This window comes from Leptonotus elevatus, chromosome 17, assembly GCF_054856555.1.
Source record: "Leptonotus elevatus isolate MCC_2025b chromosome 17, RoL_Lele_1.0, whole genome shotgun sequence".
Lineage (NCBI taxonomy): Eukaryota > Metazoa > Chordata > Actinopteri > Syngnathiformes > Syngnathidae > Leptonotus > Leptonotus elevatus.
In genome coordinates, this window is record NC_141255.1 from 10,555,615 (window position 1) to 10,577,411 (window position 21,797).

Here is a 21,797-nt window from a genome sequence, read left to right on the forward strand (position 1 = left end):
CCTCCTCCTCCTCCTCATACGCCCCTGCCCTTCTCCAAGACGTAGAGACGCGCGTCAGCGTCACGCGCGCACGAGTCCCTCCTTCCCAAAAATTATAACACACAACTAAATAATGCTGGTATTTTAGAGTCCCGTCGTTCGGAAAGATGAGTCATCCACCATTGCGCTGTTCCTGTTGAATTTTGCATTGGGGGAACAAATTCCAACGATTTGGGCTACACGTCAATAAAAAAAAATCATTTCACGTGGTATTTAATTTTTAGGAGCACCTGTGCACCCGCACATACCAGAAAACGCCACTGGTGACTTCAAAATTAACTAATCCCATTCCCACTAATGTCAAATGGGATTCAGCGCACACCTGCCATCATTAAAAGTGCCTCTAATTAACCCCAAATCAAGTTCAGCTGTTCTCGTCGACCGGAGCGATCTCATAATTGGAAGCCGGTTCTTTATTTTATCATTAAAAAATGATGAGTCATCCATGCGCACGGTTTCTGTTGCTCTCTTGTTGAATTTTGCATTGCAGCTACAGACCGTGAAAGAAATGTCAATTTCAATACAATTCAAGTGTAGGCCCTTTATGACAGCATTTTTTTAATGGGTCATAATAACCCCATTTTCATGACCAAATTCTAAATGTAACCATCATTTTTAAACATTTTCATGAACATCATGAGCAGACAATGACCGTTTGAAGACAAGAGACATAAAAAATGAAAATCTGCACTTTATCATGTCACTGTCTTCACTCCATTTATAGTGCAGGAGGAGGAGAGAGTGACTAAGTAAGTTTGAGCACAACTCAATCAACTGAGAGACAAAGCAGGAGGCTTGCCTTTAATTACACGCATAATTATTCCCTAATGTACAGTGAAACGGCAGCCTCTGAGTAACCCAATTACTCATTACTTGTTGTGATTACATCTGTACGGAATGGAATTCATGGGGATTCGGGGTTGGCTTTGGAGTAAAACAATCAAAAGAAGCTGTTAAAAAAAAACAACTAAAAATACATCATAATAAAAATTCCAACATGCTGTTTTTCTTCCCTGTATGAGATTTTAAATTTTTAATAATTCATGGGCAGTAGGCTTCTAATAGGGATAAACAACTGGTGGCCTGTGGGCTGCATGTGGCCCCGCCCACACTTGAGTGGCCCCTAATTAATTAAAAATAATAATAATTTAAAAAAGTGTGTGGGGAGAATTATGCACACATTTCCTCCATTGAAGTGGATCCTGCATATACTTACAGTTTGGTAAACACGGATTCATCTATTCACTAATATTTTTCCAAAATATTTTTTTCAAATGTAGTTTTTTGTTGTTGTGTGAGCTGATGTGTGCCATCCCCTGCATATTGGAGGTTTAGTAGCCTTTTTTGAAGAATTTTTTAGGGGTTACAATTTTTGGGGGGTAATGTGTCAATCAATTTTGTGGGCCAGCACATATTTTGTCCATATTTCAAAATGAATTTTTGGCATACATTTTGTGCCTGGTCCTGTGTGACCCTCAGTATTGCTGATGAAAGATTTATGGCCCCCTCCATCACTGAAGTTGCCATTTCCACCTTGATGGCAAAACACACGTCCGAAATGTTAAATGGTTCGAATGATGATTTTAGCCTTCTTTTGCACGTTTCAAGTGTCAGTGGGGGGGGGGGGGAAACGGGATGTAAATTCTAAATTTGATTTATATTTCAACATGTAAAAACTGCTTGTTGTCTCACTCTAAAAACAGTTGGGTCAAAAGTAACCCAATTATGGATCAAAAATGGACCGATCCACTTTATGGGTCAATTTGACCCAACTTCCTGGGTTGCTTTATACAAAATGACCCAAATAAAGGATCTGACCAATATTTATGAGTTGTTTTTTAAAGTTGGGTCAAATTGACCCAAGTAGAGGATCGGTCAATTTTTGACCTATAGTTAGGCTTTTTGTGACCCAACAGTTTTTAGAGCGCTTGTTACTAGTTTCACTTGCCTCTTATGTCTGCCCCGCCCCTCCGTCATGTCTCCTCCAATCAGCTTTCTTCTTTTCGAGGCGTGTTCGGCATATAAAGCATTTTAAAAAAAAACAGGCTTGTGTTTGCCCATCCAGCCTGAGTTGGCACAAGTGAGCAGTGGTTAATTTGCATGAGACTGGACCGCCCCCTCAGGATGATTAATTATTTTACTTGGATGAAAGCATATTGCAGATGTGTTTAAATTATGCAAAGTCAAGTGATGAATGACATATTCATAATTTTGAGTGCCAAAAAAGTAATAAAGGCAACGGTTTGTTTACAGAAATAATTGCAAACAGTTAGGTTTTTTTTTTTTTAACCAAAGTCAGATTTCACATTTTTTCAGGTCGAAAAAAATCACTATCAAACAAACCAGACAGAAAATTGCTTTAAAAGGTCAAGCTATAGAAGAAAGGTCCATAGAAAAATTCCCAAAGTCCAAATGGAGACATATTCCACCACTACCTTTAACCAGAGACTGTGACCTCGGATGACTTTTTCAATCCTCTTGGAATTGCCACATTTTTAGGCCAAGGGACCTCTGTTGGGGGAAAAAAAAAAAAAAAACGTACATTCCGGTTGCATTACTCATTTTCCGTGATGCGCTTCCGCCCACTTCCATTTCAAGTGGACCTTTTGGTGACGCTGGAAAATTGGTCTGTTCAGTGATTTACTAATGAGATCATTCATCACGGAGAATGAAGGTTGTGGGCCATGATACGCACTCCCTGTCTGCTCTCATGCTTGCGGGAAGAGGTAAAAGCATGAATTCAAGGTGACCTTTCCTTAAATAAACCAGAAGGCTCAACTACAGTACTTGGAATCCGAAGTCCCTTTGGAGCAAATGTAATGTACTTTTAATTCATTCACTGTTATTGGCGGCTATAGACGTCAAAAATTAATTTGAACTATTTCTATTGGTTTAACATTTTTTCCCACTTTTGTTAACAAGAGTATGAAAACCTAGAATTTTTTATTGTATTAGAACAGATATAAAATTTAGATTAAGATTAATCGTGAGTTAACTAGTGAAGTCATGTGATTAATTACGATAAAAAAAATTAATCGCCTGGTGCCCCTAATTTTGTATTTTTTTCTTAAAATAAAATAAAAAGATTATTAAAAATTCAACAACATTTTTTTTGTCTTTTTAAAAGAAAAGATTATTAATAATTAGGGGCATCAGGCGATTACAATTTGTAATCTTAATTAATCGCATGACTTCACTAGTTAACTCACGATTAATCACAAATTTTATATCTGTTCTAAATATACCCCCAAAAATGCTAGGTTTTCATACTCTTGCTAACAAAAAAAATGTTAAACTAATAGAAATAGTTATAATGATTTTTTAAAAAGTCTATAGCTGTCAATGGCAGTGAATGAGTTAATACACACTATGCCAAGTCAAACAAAGCTCAACCTGTACTCGGTTTCTGAGGCAAACAAGCTTTTATTCAAAGTAAGGCATTTATCAGGCTTTACCGTATTTGTCAGCCTTTTTATTATACTTTAGTTTTACACTTTTGTGGGTGAAAAAAAGTTTAATGAGAGAAATATTGCATAAACAACTCTAACACAACATGACCATATTACAGTACAGATCAAGTGGAATTATTTACACAAAAGGCAATGGGACCAAGTGTTTATTGGAGGGGATGCCTTTATCTGTACATTTTAATCAATTCCAAAATTCTATGTACACTTTTGAATATCAATGCACATTTCATAATTAGGGATGTAACCATAAGGGCAATATCGCAGTATTGAAACTGCCACAATATCGTCGTCGTCGTCATGTCACGATATTAAAAGGAGCACATCTGTTAAAGTCGGCTTGATTTCCATTTGTGCAGTTCTAGCACCCTCTGATGGCTACTTTTTTTTTTTTTAATGTAGTCTAATTTTCACAAGGCGTGTTTTGGCCTATCTGTTTCAAATTTACGCTAATGGTCAAATGAAGGGAAACGTAATATGCTTGTGAGCCGAGTCAATATGTGGAGGAAGTCGATGTGTGCGTGCATTAGCAAGTAAGTGCCTCAATATTAAGAGTTATTAGAGATTGTAGGTTGTTTATATGCATTGCTGTTATGTTCAATATTGTGTTTGTTTTTTGTATGAGCTCATTTTTTTTACAATATTGTGACCTTTTTTTGTATCGCCAACCTCCCCACAGTATCGTGCTAATTATCGTATCGTGATGTTTGATATCGTTACATCTCGATAACCTTGCTCTGCAAGCTGAATTCTCGCGGTATTTGTGAGTTCACAAACTTCCGAGAATACATCTTGTACCAAGCCCGTTGATTTCCACCAATCACAGAGTGACATTGTGTTTGTGGCGGGATATGCAGCTGTGACGAAACCAGGAAGCTCGCACCGACGCCGGGACAAACAAGCAAATCTGACATGGGCGAATGGACACTGCAATTAATTCTGTTCTTGCATTTTTAGCTGGTAAAGATGTTAGTGCTTTTTCCCCCGAGAACGAAGACGACATTTTCCTCCGTGGCTGTGATTGGTCAAAACAAAACGGTCACAGTGGCGCATCGTCCAATCAGCTCGAGGTATTATACAGAATGTCCCGCCTTTCCTGAGCAAATCACCGTGGAGCAGTCCCAGATTGATATTGTGGACAACTCCCTAGAGTGAATCACAATATCAATTTGGCTATTGCCAGGTTAACATCCCTATTCATTATTATGAAATATAATCTTGTATATTTTTATATATATATTTATATATATATATATTTTCTCATTAATTTTTGTCTGCATAAAAATGCATTTTAGTTTTTGTTTTTTGCAGGACATTTTAGTTTATATTAGATGCCGAACTTCATAAGGGTTTGTATACAAACAGTTGGGCCTCTGGATTGCTTCCAAAACGTCAATGTTAAGTTAAAAGAAATAAATACATTAAAAATAATAATAATAATCATAATTAAGGGTGGGAATCTTTGAATGTCTCACGATTCGATTCCGATATTTGGGTCTGCGATTCGATTCAGGATCGATTATCGATTTTTGATTCAAAATGATTTGATTGACAATGATTTTTGCTTCAATCTATAGATGTGCGAGTGAAGTTTTCTTTAAGAAAAAAAGAAAGAAAAGATTGTTAAAAAAAATGATTTTTAAAAAATAATTTCAAATACTTTTTAAACAAAGAAGAAGAAAATATTATTAAAAATTAGGCGCGTCAGGCGATTAAAATGTTAAAACTAGTTAACTCACGATTAATCATACATTTTATATCTGTTCTAAATGTACAATATTTTTTTCTAGGTTTTCATACTCAACAAAAAAAAACTTAACAAAAGTGGAAACGATGTTAAACTAATAGAAATAGTTCTAATGAATTTTTTTACGTCTATAGCCGTCAATGGCAGTGAATGAGTTAAATAGAATCCAGACCGAGTCTTTTTCCCACATCCTTGCGATATGTTGGCTCTAAAAATAGAGCAGCCGGGATAGCTGATCCTTATCAGGAATTGCAGGGTAACAACATTTCAACGGAAAGACGAGGTTCTGGGCCAGTAAATTGTTCACTGATTGATCAGTCCCAGAGGGGACTCAATTGCAGGCAGAGGTGGGAGGAAGTCACAAGCAAGTCTCAAGTCTTACCTTCAAGCGACAGTGGACAAAAGTCAAGCATGTTGAGTCGTTACTTGGGTCATAACAGTTTGCTGTTTCAAAGAAAATGTCGATTTATGATCAAATAGGTCAATAAAAGGTAGAATTGACCCACTGAGAACTAGAGTGAACTTGAGTGTGAGTATGGCATAGCTTATGATGATCCAAACATTGAAAGGAATTGATATCTTTATCTCCAAGAAATTCATCTGAAAAAGTAAGTTTTTGAGAACGCTTCTCTGCTTAGTAGTATAATAAAAAAATGTGTTTGATATTCCACTCCATCTCAAGTGCATGATTATTAATCCTGTTGAAACATATTTACGTCAGGGAACTACAGTGCAAGAAAGCCTGTCAGACAGAGATGGGGGAATGTTCTACCCTTTGAACTTGACCCATCCAACTGTCTCCAAGATTTAGAAGTGATGAAGCGTGATACTTCTGCCTCACTTTCAAAGCTTCCACAACACAACCCGGATGACTTATTTGAGGTATGAATGGATACTTTAAAAAAAATAATAATAAAAAAAATAAAAAAAAGAGAACTTTGCTGAAGTGGAAGAATGATATCACGATCAGACTCAGTGGGCTGGAAATAATACAGAATAGGAATATGTTATAATTCTGTCAAATTTTAATCTTTTTTATTTTTTGCATTGTAGACAGCTGAGTATGCTTTTACCACTTTTAATCCTTCTCTCTTAAACACATTTTGAATTTTTAAACACCGTGAGCAATAAAAAAAAAATTATATATATATATATACTTGTTTTAACCTCGATTCAAAAAGCACCTAGCGCAATAAAACAAAGATATTACCCTGCGAAGGAATTAGGCCCAAATCCCAGCGGAGGGACACTGAGCTGATTAAATGTTGCCTTGCTTAATTGAGAAGCTCATTTGCGACCAATCCCACAACTTTGTTTCCATGCTGCAATGAGAGGAAGTCATTAATAAACGCCGAATATCTAATTAGGAGTCGTGATTAAGGCGGTTGGTTTATTTCACCCAGCAGAACTTTTCAAATTAGGTCACATTTAAAAGTATGCCGACGTGCTCGCCCAGTTAAATGTTTCATAATTCCCTTTGCATAGAACAGAGTGATCAACTGAAACTCTGTGAGGGGGGAAAAAGGTTTGTTATGAGGTCTTAAGTTAAGTTAAGTCTTTTACTTAGTGGCCTCAATATAATGCAAATGTTATTGTAACGCCATCTACAGGACGCAAATAGAACAGGGGTCACTAAAAAGTAATAATAGTTCACATTCCCTGCAATAGTCCCATACATTCAATACAAAAGCAATGAAATGACACATAAAATATGCGTATAAATAAATAAAAAATATCCCTAAAGCAAGCTGTGCAATTCTTTAAAATGTAACTTTCTGATTCTAAAATGGGAAAGAAACGTTACCTAAGTGGTGCAGTTCAGTTGCATTTAATGTTTAGGTAAATTTAAATCAAATAAAATAAATCCACAAGATTTAAACATAACTGAACTACAAGATATTTGCATAGTTTGACACATTAACAAGGAGAAATCCATGATTCCTTTATCTATTTATTTGCTTCCACATGACACACATTGTATGGATATGAGGGATAAGGCAAAAGATAACAAAATAAACAAATAATTAAATACAGTGCAATACAGAATCCAAACATGACAGAAACCAGGAACATTTAAATGTAGATAGATGTGGTGTTAATTAAAATAGGCCTGGTGAGGAAAAAATATAACCCGAGGATGTATCAGACAATTATAAAACACGAAAAAGTAGAGGAGTTAAGAGTGTCAAAGTCTAATAATGAGTGGACAGACACCGTTTTTCTTGTTCCAAAAATGAAAACATGCGATCACATTTTACAGGCAAGGAAGTCACAAAATCATGCAGACGTACTCTTTGGATAGAAACCTACTTTTAAAATAATCCTAATTTATACATCATTTAGTCAGATAATATTCTGGAACTATCATCATATCACTTTATGAAAGTAAACACTTTAGGACTCATTCAAAATGACTTTCAACAAACATCACCGGGCTTTTTCTTTTTCTCCCTCCAGCTCGAGAGCACCCTCTACAGGTCAAACCTTCCCTTTTAAGACACTCTGGTAAAACCAATTGCCAGTAAACATGCAGTGACTCAAAACGGCAAAAGTCGTTGGTTTGCTCAATGCAGCGATTAACGATCACATATTAGGGGTAAGGCATTTATTAAAACTTTCTGTATGCAATATTAAATGTACGGTAATCTTTTTTTTTCCCCATAAATCACTATTTAAGGGAAAGTATTTCAGCTTTTATTTTGATTTTACTTGAGTATTAAATATTAGACTTGCCCCCCCCTCCCCACCTTCAAATAACACAATTATGCATTTTGTAGACTATACTGCATATTTCAAAATGAGGATGGTGTCTAATTTATTCAAGTTACTCGGGTAACTTGAATAAATTACAACGGAAGTCGATAAAACAAGATACATTTTTAATTTCCTTACACGTCTGCGCACTAACAGACGCTATGCCCCAGTTAATTTTAGAATGCCACACCACAAACAGACGGCTCTTTTATGTTATTTTTTAATTTCCTCAAATAGTGGCTTAGGATCCAAAATGCTCCAATTAATTGTAGTTCTTAAAACATTAGCCTCAGCTCTAACAGATGCTGTGCCACAATTAATCTCAGAATGCCACATCACAAATAGGTGGCATTAAATCAATATATATTTGTATCATTTTAGAAAAATGTATTTGTTAATCTAAAGGCCTCTATTAAAAAAAAAGGCCTTACCCATAATAGATGCCTGGTCATATATAGAGTTGAGTGAATAAAGACCCCGCAGTCAGTATGAGGTGATATAAGCGTGATATAAAAAATGATGACGTTTTTTGTGAGTCAGTGTAATCCCAATTTGGAAAAAGGCACATCTATTCTTTTGTTGTTGTTTTGTTAATCATTTTGTTCACATTTAATAACAGCTGCCGATCGCACAGAGGACTGACTGCACTTACATTATTTCAGCAACAACTACTCAAGCCCTGTGTACTATTTACTGATTGAAAGCTTCCTTTTTTTGTGTGTGGTGAATTTGTGAATAGATCCACATGTTGGGAATAATCTTCAGATAATAAATAATCACATACAGCTATCTATGTCCTTCAATGAGTTCATTCAGGAACGTTGCGCCGCCTGAGGCCGCACGCCTGCTGCTCTTTTTCACTCTCCTCGCAGTTTGTGTCGTCAAGCGAAGGCATGAAGTCAAACTCCTCGTATCTTTCCTCCTCCTCTTTCTCAGCCTCCTCCTTTTCTTCCATGTCATCTTCTTTCTCTTCCGCCAGTTCCTCCTCCGATCTTTCCGGGAGGGGCGTTTTCGCGCCGCCGCCGCCTTCGGCTGCGTCGTGCGGCTTTTCCGAGCTTTTGTCGCCGTTTGTGTCGCTGGCTGGCGAGGTCTCGCTGGCACCCAACGTTTCGATGAGGCTGTCCAGACTCTGCTCGAAGCAGGCCTCTGTAAGGGAGAAATGTTTCGTGGCAACATTAGCAAAATAAGAGACTGGATTTATTTTAAGGAGTTAAGTCAAGTTAGTTCAAGATTGTAGCTAAATAAATATCGGGAAACGTACTACGGAAAAGGATTGGGGCCAGTGAAGAGAAGAAAAAAAAGTTGGCAGGATTCTCTTTTTATTCTCAGAATAAAGTGACAATTCTGATTTTAAAGTCAGAGTTCTGAGATTAAAGACTTTATTCTCAGAAATTCTGACTTTATTCTACAGTTCTGTCTTTAAAGTCAGAATTCTCACTTTAAAGTCAGAATTCTGATAATTCTGATTTTAAACTCAGATTTCTGGCTTTAAAGTCAGAAATTCTCACTTAATTCTCAGAATTCTGACTTTAATCTCAGATTTCTGACTTTAAAGTGAGAATTTGCACTTTATTCTCAGAATTCTCACTACTAGAATTTGCACTTTATTCTCAGAATTCTCACTTTCAAATCAGAATTCTCGCTTAAAAGTCAGAATTCTGAGATTAAAGTCAGAACTTTTTTCCCTCTCTTCACTGGTCCTAATCCTCTTCCGTAGGAAAAAGATAAAATAAATAAATAAATACAAACGTGCTGGAGTTAAAATTTAAATAGAACTGAACTGTGCTTCACAAATGTGGATTAAAGAAAAAGTGAAAGCCACCCACAGTTTGAACATGTCGTTCCATGATTTTTTTTTACTACCACTAGAGGGAGCATGCGTACCACCACACTTTGAGAATCACAGATTTATGGAAAATTATAAAATCACAAAAATGGTAATAAAGTAGTCGTTTTTACATAAACATAAAAAAAAAAATAATACTATAGACAATTTTACCTCAATTTGCAAAAGCTAAACTGTAGTCATTGATATGAAATGGTGATTAAGGTGATAACCACAACAGAAGAAAAAAAGTCCTCTATTTATTCATTTTAAAACTGTCTATTTTCAAACATTTAGTTCTAGGAAAATATCAATTTAACCTATTTAAGATCTGTGTACTAATATATTAAAATATATATATATATATATATAAACACTAATAATTTAAATTCATTTAATTTTATTCATAAACACTACTATGTTGATGGTACTTGGAGAGCCACTGTACACAGATTTAAAAAAAATAACTCACAAGTAAATGCTCATGTTTGCTTTTGTGTAGAACCATACTATAGTGGCATTCAAATCAACTGTATGCTTTCCATCTGCCACGAATAGTCAACTCCAACAACACACGGCCGTATGCGAGTCAAATAAGATGTAAAGTGAGGCGTCGCAGTTGAATTGTAAATTGTGGTTCTTCCCCAACATGACACTTGGACGCACCGTTCAAAGGTGGACAGTCCATTCCTCTCTTTTTCATGAGGTAGCGGATGGTCTGCAGTTGGGTCATGATCTCGTTCTTCTGCTCCTGGGCCACAGATTTTGCACTGGCGACCGACGAGGAGAGACAAATGGAGATTAACTTCAACAATTGTTGTCATGAAGCACTATAAACATTGAAAAGTATTGCCGTAGTATAAATCCAGCGAGGGCATCCTCAGTGAATCCCAGCAATTGTATTTTTTTTTTAGGCTAGTATGCAAACCTAAACCTATAAATACAAAAAAAATGCAAGCACTCACCAGTTTGTGAGCGGGTCTAGTTGGCTGAGAATGGAATTGAGCATCCTCTCTGTTTGGGCGAGCCTTTGTTCCAGTTCGTTCAACTGGTTCTCTGCAGGGTAAATAAACACCCAGACATGCATTTCAAATACTTTTATTGAACAAATATTGCGGTAAAACAAACACAAGGTATTCAAATGGGAATCCCAGTGTATGTAAAACACACCTGCCTCTGCTGATTTTTTGGCGCCTTTTGTAAATTTATCCTTTTGTGCCTGGTCATCTGAAGACTTGATCTGCAAATGAAAAACAACAACATTATTTTTCCTATATTTCTGCCAACAATAGTCAGGATGTTTATTAACTGCAAACTGGGGGAAGTTTATATTTGCATAACTTGAAAATAAAAAAATAAGGCACGAGCGACAAAGTTTTTTTTTTTTAGGCTGACGTGAATTCTGATATCTGCATAATTGGCCCAAGGTAAAAAAAAAATATCTATCCACATAATTGGCAGATTCATTTAAAAATATATAATGAACTAAATAACTTATTTTTGGACCTTTAATGCTTACAACAACAAAGACATGAATTAAAGGCAAAACAATTGACAGTTTTACACTACTTAGAGCTTTAGTTCATATTTATTTAACTCCACTTTTTTTCCCCCTTCAAAACATGAAAACGCTGAATCTCACCCAACACTTTTGAGCATGTGGGATATATTGCACTCCTTCTTCACTTGTTGCCAACGACGGAAGATCATGCACAGGAAGTTTGGCAACACGAATGTAACAAGGCAGTCCACCATCACGCGCGGCCACACATAAACTCCGACAACCATGTCATCATAAAGATGCATTTTGGTTTGAATAGGACATCCTTCTGTGGGACACTTGACAGCATTTACTGCTTCTTGAGAAATTAAGAACACGTCAGCATTCCATCGGCAAAACTCCAGCCAATTTTAATTATTTTTGAAAAAGGCTCAAATCGAGCACGTTACCCATTAATCAGTGGGGCCCTATTAAACAATACTAATTTATATCAAGAGAAAGAGTAAACACTGCACTTGATTGGTGCTCTTTTGTGCCTACCTTTAAAAACTTGTACGCCGCAAACACTCCGACGCCAATGGCATACAACGGCATGAGCGTGAACACGTAGCCCTTGTTGTTGTTGTTGGATTTGAATTTGTCGCCCTTCATCTCCTGCTCCATCAACTTCTTCATCTGCTGCATGCTCTCGGCCGACTGATGTGAGCTGGGGGCGCCCATGCTGACCGCCGGACCTCGAAGTGCACCTGGTCCAGGACCGCCTGACACCAATGGTGTACAAAACAGTACAGGGTAACTTGAAAATCAAGTTGAGTTTTACTATATTTAACGTTTGCATTTAAAATGAACAGTATTGCAAGGGTTGAACTAATATATGGGCTTTTACAGTACGTTGGTCAACAACTACTGTAGTAGCCTACTGTGTAATAATAATGGTAATGAACATACATACATAGGCTAAATAAATAAATATTCTGGGAAAAATAATCAATGCCTTAAGCATTCACACATTAATGGCAGGACATCACCTTTTCTGTAGTAGCGAGGGTCGAGCCTCGACTCCTTCGCTCCAGTGCCGACGCCGAACATCTTCGGCAGGACGACAAACGTGAACAGCACCGCTGTGAACGCCAGGGCGACTTGTTGTGATGTTGACAAGACCATCCTCGAACCACTTGTCCCGTGAAGGTTCAGTCAAAGATAAAAACAGTGCAGAAAAAAAGGGCTAAATGGCTAAATGAATACAACACACGCCCTGCTGTTTGTGTGGACAACGAGGCCACAGCTGTGTTGACCACACTAGCAGCCCCACTACCAAATCAACAAGCCTATTTCCGCAAACCGACTTTTCACAATAAGATCGAAGTCTGAATGTTTGTGATAAAATCACATTTCACATCAAGAGAAAACTGTGAGTGTGGGGTTGAGAAAGCATGTGTTCTACAAAAAATGCTTCAATCTGTAATAATTCAATTTACATTCCGTATATTTTGTGTATATCACATAGTATTCCCCACCTCGGCCTCAAATGGTTTTATTTTGAAAATAAACACTAGGTTTCCCGTGACAGCTCATGTTGCATTCAAGATCAATGTAAAAATCGTAATTTATGTTATTTATGTTCATTAGCAGTTCAGAACTTGTGAATACGCAGTTTGTTTGTTTTTCTAGCATACCTCAACTTCATTATTCACTGGAAACTCACCAATTTGTATTTTTTGGTGCTCAGGTCAACGACACGTCTAATGTAAAATTATTGATTTGTTGCCATCTTGTGGCCAAGGAACTAGTAGTACTAAGGAGAGGAGCTACATTCGACATCTTGTGACTTTGTAGGCAAATAAAAACCTTAAGAATTGGTCATCAATCACAAATTCACAGATCTCTATTCACCAGGGAACACTGCAATGCCAACCTGGACATTACACATAATAATTTTCTCCCTACACCCTAGGCCGCAGTTCGATGATCGACTTTGTAGTCGTGTCATCGGATTTGCCGCCGTATGTGTTGGACACTCGGGTTAAGAGAGGGGCGGCGCTGTCAACTGATCACCACCTGGTGGTGTGTTGGCTCCGATGGCGGGGTAAGATGCTGGTCCGACCAGGCAGGCCCAAACGTATTGTGAGGGTCTGCTGGGAACGTCTGGCAGAATCCCCTGTCAGAAAGAGTTTCAACGCCCACCTCCGGCAGAGCTTCTCCGTTGTCCCGGGGGAGGCGGGGGACGTTGAGTCCGAATGGACCATGTTCCGTGCTTCCATTGTTGAAGCGGCCGATCGGAGCTGTGGCCGTAAGGTGGTTGGTGCCTGTCGGGGCGGCAATCCTCGAACCCGCTGGTGGACACCAGCGGTAAGGGATGCCGTCAAGCTGAAGAAGGAGTCCTATTGGGCCTTTTTGGCCTGTGGGACTCCGGAGGCTGCTGACAGGTACCGGCTGGCCAAGCGGAATGCGGCTTCGGTGGTCGCTGAGGCAAAAACTCGGACATGGGAGGAGTTCGGTGAGGCCATGGAGAACGACTTCCGGACGGCTTCGAGGAAATTCTGGTCCACCATCCGGCGTCTCAGGAGGGGAAAGCAGTGCGCCATTAACACTGTGTATAGTGGAGATGGGGTGCTGTTGACCTCGACTTGGGACGTCGTGAATCGGTGGGGAGAATACTTCGAAGACCTCCTCAATTCCACCAACACGCCTTCCTTTGAGGAAGCAGGGTCTGGGGACTCTGAGGTGGGCCCCCCTATCTCTGGGGTCGAAGTCACTGAAGTGGTTGGAAAGCTTCTTGGTGGCAGGGCCTCAGGGGTGGATGAGGTTCGGCCGGAGTTCCTAAAGGCTCTGGATGTAGTGGGGCTGTCGTGGTTGACACGTCTCTACAACATCGCGTGGACATCAGGGACAGTGCCTCTGGATTGGCAGACCGGGGTGGTGGTTCCTCTTTTTAAGAAGGGGGACCGGAGGGTGTGCTCCAACTTTAGAGGGATCACACTCCTCAGCCTCCCAGGTAAGGTCTATTCAAGGGTGCTGCAGAGGAGGATCCGTCGGGAAGTTGAATCTCGGATTCAGGAGGAGCAGTGTGGTTTTCGTCCCGGCCGTGGAACAGTGGACCAGCTCTACACCCTCAGCAGGATCCTTGAGGGTGCGTGGGAGTTCGCCCAACCAGTCCACATGTGTTTTGTGGACTTGGAGAAGGCGTTTGACCGTGTCCCTCGGGGAGTCCTGTGGGGGGTGCTTCGGGAGTATGGGGTACCGGGCCCCCTGATACGGGCTATTCGGTCCCTGTACGACCGATGTCAGAGTTTGGTCCGCATTGCCGGCAGTAAGTCGAATTCGTTTCCTGTGAGGGTCGGACTCCGCCAAGGTTGCCCTTTGTCACCGATTCTGTTCGTAATTTTTATGGACAGAATTTCTAGGCGCAGCCGGAGTGTCGAGGGGGTACGGTTTGGTGGCCTCAACATTGCATCTCTGCTTTTTGCAGATGATGTGGTGCTGCTGGCTTCTTCAAGCCGTGATCTCCAGCTCTCGCTGGAGCGGTTTGCAGCCGAGTGTGACGCAGTTGGGATGAGGATCAGCACCTCCAAATCCGAGACCATGGTCCTCAGTCGGAAAAGGGTGGAGTGCTCTCTGCGGGTCGGGGATGAGGTCCTGCCCCAAGTGGAGGAGTTCAAGTATCTTGGGGTCTTGTTCACGAGTGAGGGTAGGTTAGAGCGGGAGATCGACAGACGGATCGGTGCAGCGTCTGCAGTGATGCGGACGCTGTATCGGTCCGTTGTGGTGAAGAAGGAGCTGAGCCGAAAGGCAAAGCTCTCGATTTACCGGTCGATCTACGTTCCTGTCCTCACCTATGGTCACGAGCTGTGGGTCGTGACCGAAAGAACGAGATCCCGGATACAAGCGGCCGAAATGAGTTTCCTCCGCAGGGTAGCCGGGCTCTCCCTTAGAGATAGGGTGAGAAGCTCGGTCATTCGGGAGGGACTCCGCGTCGAGCCGCTACTCCTCCACGTTGAGAGGAACCAGTTGAGGTGGCTGGGGCATCTGGTTCGGATGCCTCCTGGGCGCCTCCCTGGGGAGGTGTTCCGGGCATGTCCTACCGGTAGGAGGCCCCGGGGACGACCCAGGACACGCTGGAGAGACTACGTCTCACGGCTGGCCTGGGAACGCCTTGGGATCCCATCGGAGGAGCTGGCTGAAGTGGCTAGGGAGAGGGAAGTCTGGGCTTCCCTGCTAAAGCTGCTGCCCCCGCGACCCGACCCCGGATAAGCGGAATTGAAGACGGAACGGAACGGAATTTTCTCCCTTTTCTTTTTAGTAGTATTACAATGTTTGCAACAAGAAAATGATAACACTTACAAATGCAGTCACACTATTTCAGCTTTAGTTTTTGTACTTAGCGTTTATGCGTATTTAATTTATGACAGCACAATATTAAAAGTTCACATAGTGGTAAACATACATTTCACATATCGAGTTTAAATTCAAATTTAAACATAAAACCACTTCGTAGTACTTCGCAGTAGTAGACGTGTGTTTACTCAAAGGAGGCAGACGAGTTCATGCTGATTTTTATTGGCTCGTCAATGGGGAATTGATATTTGTTAACGGCAAGGCATTTATTTGTTCAACTGAATGAATAATTGAGGCCACTATTTGAGAACTAGGGTACATGATATTAAATACTTTAATACAACAAAGTAGCTCAATCTAAAATGGTGTAAAAAAAAAAAAAAGGGAAAAAAAGTATACAACCGACAGTTTAAGAGCTTCTTTCACTCCTTGCACATAAAAAGAAAAACAATGACCAGTTAGTCAGCTAACTCCGAATTAGTGTTGCTAAAACCATTTGCCCTGCAGTCCTCACAGGACAGACCTCCTGTTTCAGCTTGGCAGCTGCACTGTACCGGCCAGCTTCTGTACGACGGGTTTCCTTCTCCTTTGGTTTCGACATTCTCAGTCTCAGTGGCACTTATGTATGTCACCTCTGATTGGCTGCATTCGCAGGGCCGCGCCTGCGCCGGAGAGCCAGGGAGGCTGCGCTGTTCGTCGTGCTCCACGGGGATGCTGGATGAGGGGCTGTGCTGGACGTGAATAGGAGCGCCATCGTCGAGGCTGTGTGGACGGTCCACAGAGTAGAAGCTGGGAGGTGGAAGCAGCTGACTCAATGTCTGAAGGACCTAAAAAAATAATGCAAAGATTTGGAAATTATATTATAGGCACAAACCTAAGGCTGTACTCAAATGAGAAAAAAATACTTATTGAAATGTCCCCATGACAGGAGAAGGTTTCACAATGAACATGAGCGCTTACATTCTCCATGCTGGGTCTGCAATGGTGACTTGCGACACATTGCAAGGAAAGATCCAGAAGACTGCGCGCCAAAGACGTTGGCCATCGACCGGCTGACGCATCCAAAAACTGCAGACAAGAGTCCACGCTGCCGCTGTCCTCTGCTTTGGAGGTGAGCAAATCCTGCTGTTGAAAGGAGATGTTGACAGCAATTACTGTACTTACAGTAAATGATAGGGTTTAAAAAGTTTTTTAAACTGTAAAGCTGTAAAAAATAAAAAGAAGAATGCATTGTACTTTTAGTAGAAAACTGCACCTAACAAATGCACTCTAGTCTGGTGGATTAAAAGAAGGAAAAAAAAGTGAGCCATCGTAATTGTGATTTTTTTTTTCCTCCCCCTGTACCACTAGAGAGAGCCTCAAAACATGTCCATTGTTTTTGATGCTGCTGAAATCAATGGTGCCTAAGGTTACAAGATTTGTGCATCAAAAGCCTAGAGCATTGTACTGGTCTGACAACAGGAAGTGTGAAGCCACACTTCCTGTTTCAGCCGTATTCTGCACTCACCAGAAGCGTATGTTTCGGCACCTCATCTACAACTTTACGTCCAGTTACTGTTTCCATGACAACCTAAGGGCATACAGGGATGAAATGTGAGAGGTACACTCAGTTGTGAGGTATTGTAGTCGTACGTCATTTTGACGATACAAACAGTCTATCCATAAAATGAAAATGTTACACGTTTCGTAAACACGGATGTCAGGTGTTTTTTTTTTTAAAAGACTAATTCAAACCAAAGTATGATACTACATGTAAAATTTCCATCCTAACCACAACCCCTTTTGATTCAATGTGGCTTTGCTCAACTGCATCTTCAAAATGTAACACTTTTGGCAGCATCATTTCCTGCAGTTTGCTTTAAAAATAACAACAAAAAAAACGCAGACTTCACACTTGAAACTAATGCAAAAGAGGATGTTCATATTGTGTTATTTGGTGTACCATGGAACGCATCAGTATATTGTGTTGTTATGGATAAAAAGGAAGTGAATGTGACTTTTGACGTGAAGAACCATTTTGATTCAGTGGACGCAGTGAGAGAAATTACACAAAAAAAAAAGATCAGCTATTGTTGTTGTTTAATGAGAAAGTTGATTAGCTACGTCACCATTCCGAAGCTGAAGACATCCAAACTGGTGGAGAGTTTGCCATTTCGGAGGTACTCCTCAGGGAGGTACTCTTTGTTGCTGTGGGAACCTACATCCAAGGTGATGGTGTAATGACTGTTGACAGAGTGAGGACGGAGTTGGGCCAGGCCGAAATCGGACAGCTTGGGTTGCATGGCGTCATCCAGGAGGATGTTGGAACTGTGCACACAAGCCACACATATGCATGATGAAAAACTGACTGCCATTATCTGTAACGGAGGAATGTCGGAGGCCTTTCATTAGGACGTTGCAACACACAATGGAGAAATTATTTGTACCTGGAAAGATTACCACAGACGACTGCACATGGTTGTGATGTATGGAGGTGATGTAAGGCCTTTGCGATCCCGTTTATGACGGCGAGACGTTCTTGCCAAGACAAAGGGGGCCCACAGTTCTGCAGACACCATTATTGTATTTTTGTTTACTTTCACATTGAAAGTGAAAAAGCTTCAGTGAGTCCACAAGTAGTAACAACTGTAGAACTAGGGTAGATGCCTACTTGTACAAACTTGTTTTTCAAATATACTATAATATAGTAAACAATGTTTATGGCTTCTTCTTTTTTTTTTTTTTGGATGGCCGATACATTAAAAACTGTTATATTTGCTCCGACCGGCGTTTTTCTCCTCCGTCAGCGGCTGATGCCTCCCTGCAGCATTGGCCCGCCCACAGCATCATCTGATTGGTTGCTCGTGCAGGCTAACAGCCAATAAGCAGCAATTAGCAGCTATTAGCTCGCGAGCTAACCGTTAGCTCGCGAATCAGCGGCTATTAGCCCGCAAGCTAACCGGCTAGCTGCGAAATAACGGCTATTAGGTTAACTCGCGGGCTAACCGAATAGCCGTTTTTTAGCGGCTATTTGGGAGTTATCCTGGGGTTAGCGTGTGGATGAATGGTTAGCCCGCGAGCTAACAGTTAGCCCGCGAATTAGCGGCTATTTGGGAGTTAGCGTGCGGAAGCCACATTATAGTTGGTGCAAAAGCTGACGGCAAACAAAAAACCTTTAACATGTTGCGAATCACAAAAGCTGTTTAATAAACATGTTCTTGAAGGCATTTAAGCAGTCAAGTGCTGGAATTTTTAATTATTATTTCATTTCAATTAAATTCAATTTCATTCAAAAAAATTACAAATTTTTTCCCCCCTTGCAAATTTATAACTGCATAAAATATCGGTTATTGGCCTCCCTGACTACTGATAATTGGTATCGGCTTTGAAAAAAGCATATCGGTCTATCTCTAATTAATACATAATCAATCTACCCGATGATGGAGTCTGTGGAAGAGTGATCCCTTGGGCATGTAAGGATAGACCAAACAGTAGCACCTCTCATCAGAAAAGCAGCCCAACAACTCTAAAATGTTTGGATGTCGACACCTGCAACACAACATAACCGTTCATTTTCTATACAACAGAAGGCATGTCAATAAATTGGTTTTACCGATAACCACAAGTACGTACGATCGATGAATTTCCATTTCTTTTTGGAAAACATCCCACAGCTTCTTCCAGGATACATTATTTACCTACAGAAAATGTCATGATAAACATAGTCAAGAAAAACTGCAATTGTCCAAAACAAAATGGCAAAGACTTTCACTTCTCCTAACCGTATGACATTTGTTCAGTTAATGGAGTCGTTTCTGGATTAAATAGCTCACATGAAATTATTGCGGCCTCATTTTGTGGCCTCATTTTATAGAAGTTGCAACAGAGGACTACGCACTTGTATTTAAAAAAATCTAATTCACAATCGCATACGCACATTTTAAAAATGAGTTAAAATGTCTAATAACATGATTAGGTGGCTTTTTTTTTTCTCCAGTCACCTGCTTGAAAAGCTTCACCGCAAACGTTTCTCCTCCCATCCGTGCCAGGTAAACGTCGGAGAAGCAGCCCTCGGAAATTCTCATTTCATGGTTAAAATCTCCAGTTCCATCTAAGATGTTTTGCAAACTGATTGGTGGCTGCGGTTCTCCTGGAAAAACAACAACAAATGCTTTAGAATTTCTATCTGCAAATTACTGAATCATTTGAGAAGCTTTTTATACTTACGCTGACTTTTTGTTTCATGAGCATGACTCATCTCAAACATGATGGCCTCCTATGAAAAAATACATAATCCTCTTGAAAACCCTTTTTGCTGGTTGCGTCACTCTAACATAAGCATTACCTTCATATTCATTGTTGACACACGTCCTGTGGGTTCACAATTATCACTGAGAGGCAAAGGTGTATCTGAAATATAAAATATAGCCATTGGGTAAAAAATCCTATTGTGCATAGAAAATGAAGGGCTAAAAATAAAAAATAAAGTAGAGGCATATATGTACATGCTATATGTGCTTATTGTTTGATTGATGCGTAATTTGGGTGCAGCAGGCGGAAGTCGCGCTTGCAGTACCTTTGACTGTCTGACACTGGCCCTGAAAGAGCTGCATGGCTCTATAGTGGCCCATGTCCTGCAGGATTTCCAACAGGTCCTGCACTTGCTTGTTCTGCTGGGACCAGGACCACAGCAGCTCCTTGGTGGGACTGCGGCCTCCTGCCTCCATGCGCTCAAACTGGCGGACCGCCGTGAAACTCGGGACGATTCTGGCGGCTGTCACACACACAAAATTTGTATTTAACAAGCTGTAACTTTTATTTGACTACGTACAATTAATTTCATTTGAGTAATTATTTTGAGTAGTTTTTTTATTATTATGAAATAACAATGAAAGCATGGAGACAAAAGTCTGGTGTGCCACAAGGGTCTATCCTTTGACCAGTGTCATTCATATGCTTCCTCCGGCATTTCATTAGAAAACATAACATATCACGTCATAGTTAATTGTGATGCCCTTGTATGTGGTTCTCGGGTTCTTCGTGTCCAAAAGTCTTGAGGGCAACAACTTGTCATTGCTGTTTTCTCTAGTAAACTATGCACAGTTAGTGTGATGCAGCGTGGTTACGGCCGACAGTAATCCACCGTCGCTTGACCGATCCTACCCGTTGCCGTTCTTTTTATCATAGTTAATATTGTTCATTATTACAGGGGGAAGTTATAATGGAAGCCATAATGTAAACAAATCAGAAGAAGTAACAGGCAGAACTGCTTATTTTTAAATACCAATTAGCCTACTTTTACAAATGCTGCTAGTATCACTGCATGTTTAACTATTTTTTTATATTAATAATGCATTTCATTTTTGTTTTGATACCACGTGTTCGACCTTAACACATCTGTTTTAGTTGTTTTGTAATATAGCCTATATTTTGCTGTTAATTATATGCTCGATATAGCAAAAGTATACTAAAATTATTGATTATGTAATGAATTATAAATGGACAACAACGTATTTATTTGGCTAACTAAATGTGTTCAATTGTCCATTCATAAAACTTAAGAGTTTGGCCACCGAAGCGAATTATATTTTAATGGCAGAACCAATAATGACTTACCTAGTCCGCGCCATCCGTAGCGGTCATATCCCGTGTCCATGATTTCACAAAATCGTTCAATCACTAACGGGGGGACATTGTAGAGAAACGTGTTTGGGTCCATTTTCGGCCGTCTGCGCTGGAAACAGCCACGAGTGTCACAAACAACAAACTTTGCGTATGGTGAAAGTGTGGAAATTCCCGACAGCCTTCAGACGCATTGGCGGAATCATTCAGAGGCATTAACCCCTTCCGGTAATTCGCCCTCCCTCCGAGTTTCCGTTGTAAACAATGACTGACGTAAAGTCAACCCCCGTTATTCGCTGAGGACGAGGGGCCGAGACGTACTGCGAATTTAAATTAAGTTTGAAATTGCCAAACTATAATCACGAGATGGCGACAAAGCACTTTTTCTTTCTGCCCTCACTCCAACTTACTCCTGGACTTTTGACATGAATTCATTCCATGGTGCACATAACAAATCATGATGTCCCATTGACGCGAATAGAAATTCCATCAGTCTCTTCCAGCTGCCCTAAAACATGCTACATTAAA

The 21,797-nt window shown here is 40.3% G+C and overlaps 2 protein-coding genes across 4 annotated transcripts; both read right to left on the reverse strand.

The window, feature by feature from the left end:
* Positions 1–7,191: 7,191 nt before the first annotated feature.
* LOC147159777 (uncharacterized) lies at positions 7,192–12,651 on the reverse strand. Its single transcript, XM_086059661.1, has 6 exons — positions 12,362–12,651; positions 11,874–12,094; positions 11,003–11,072; positions 10,798–10,888; positions 10,499–10,602; positions 7,192–9,153 (listed from the first exon to the last, which is right to left on the reverse strand). The coding sequence occupies exons 1-6, from the start codon at positions 12,495–12,497 to the stop codon at positions 8,816–8,818; spliced, it is 960 nt and encodes a 319-aa protein (XP_085915787.1). The 5' UTR covers positions 12,498–12,651; the 3' UTR covers positions 7,192–8,815.
* A 3,046-nt stretch (positions 12,652–15,697) lies between these two features.
* irak3 (interleukin-1 receptor-associated kinase 3) lies at positions 15,698–21,503 on the reverse strand. 3 transcript variants are annotated; one of them, XM_086059658.1, is made up of 12 exons: positions 21,264–21,503; positions 20,224–20,421; positions 19,993–20,057; positions 19,875–19,920; positions 19,649–19,797; positions 19,281–19,345; positions 19,082–19,196; positions 18,095–18,213; positions 17,777–17,975; positions 17,176–17,238; positions 16,629–16,793; positions 15,698–16,495 (listed from the first exon to the last, which is right to left on the reverse strand). In XM_086059658.1, exons 1-12 carry the CDS (start codon positions 21,364–21,366, stop codon positions 16,127–16,129), a joined length of 1,656 nt encoding a protein of 551 aa, XP_085915784.1. In that variant the 5' UTR covers positions 21,367–21,503; the 3' UTR covers positions 15,698–16,126. The 3 variants fall into 3 exon arrangements, with proteins under 3 accessions (XP_085915784.1, XP_085915786.1, XP_085915783.1); XM_086059660.1 differs by having other exon boundaries at positions 16,629–16,790; positions 19,875–19,923; XM_086059657.1 differs by having other exon boundaries at positions 19,875–19,923.
* Between the last annotated feature and the right edge of the window lie 294 nt (positions 21,504–21,797).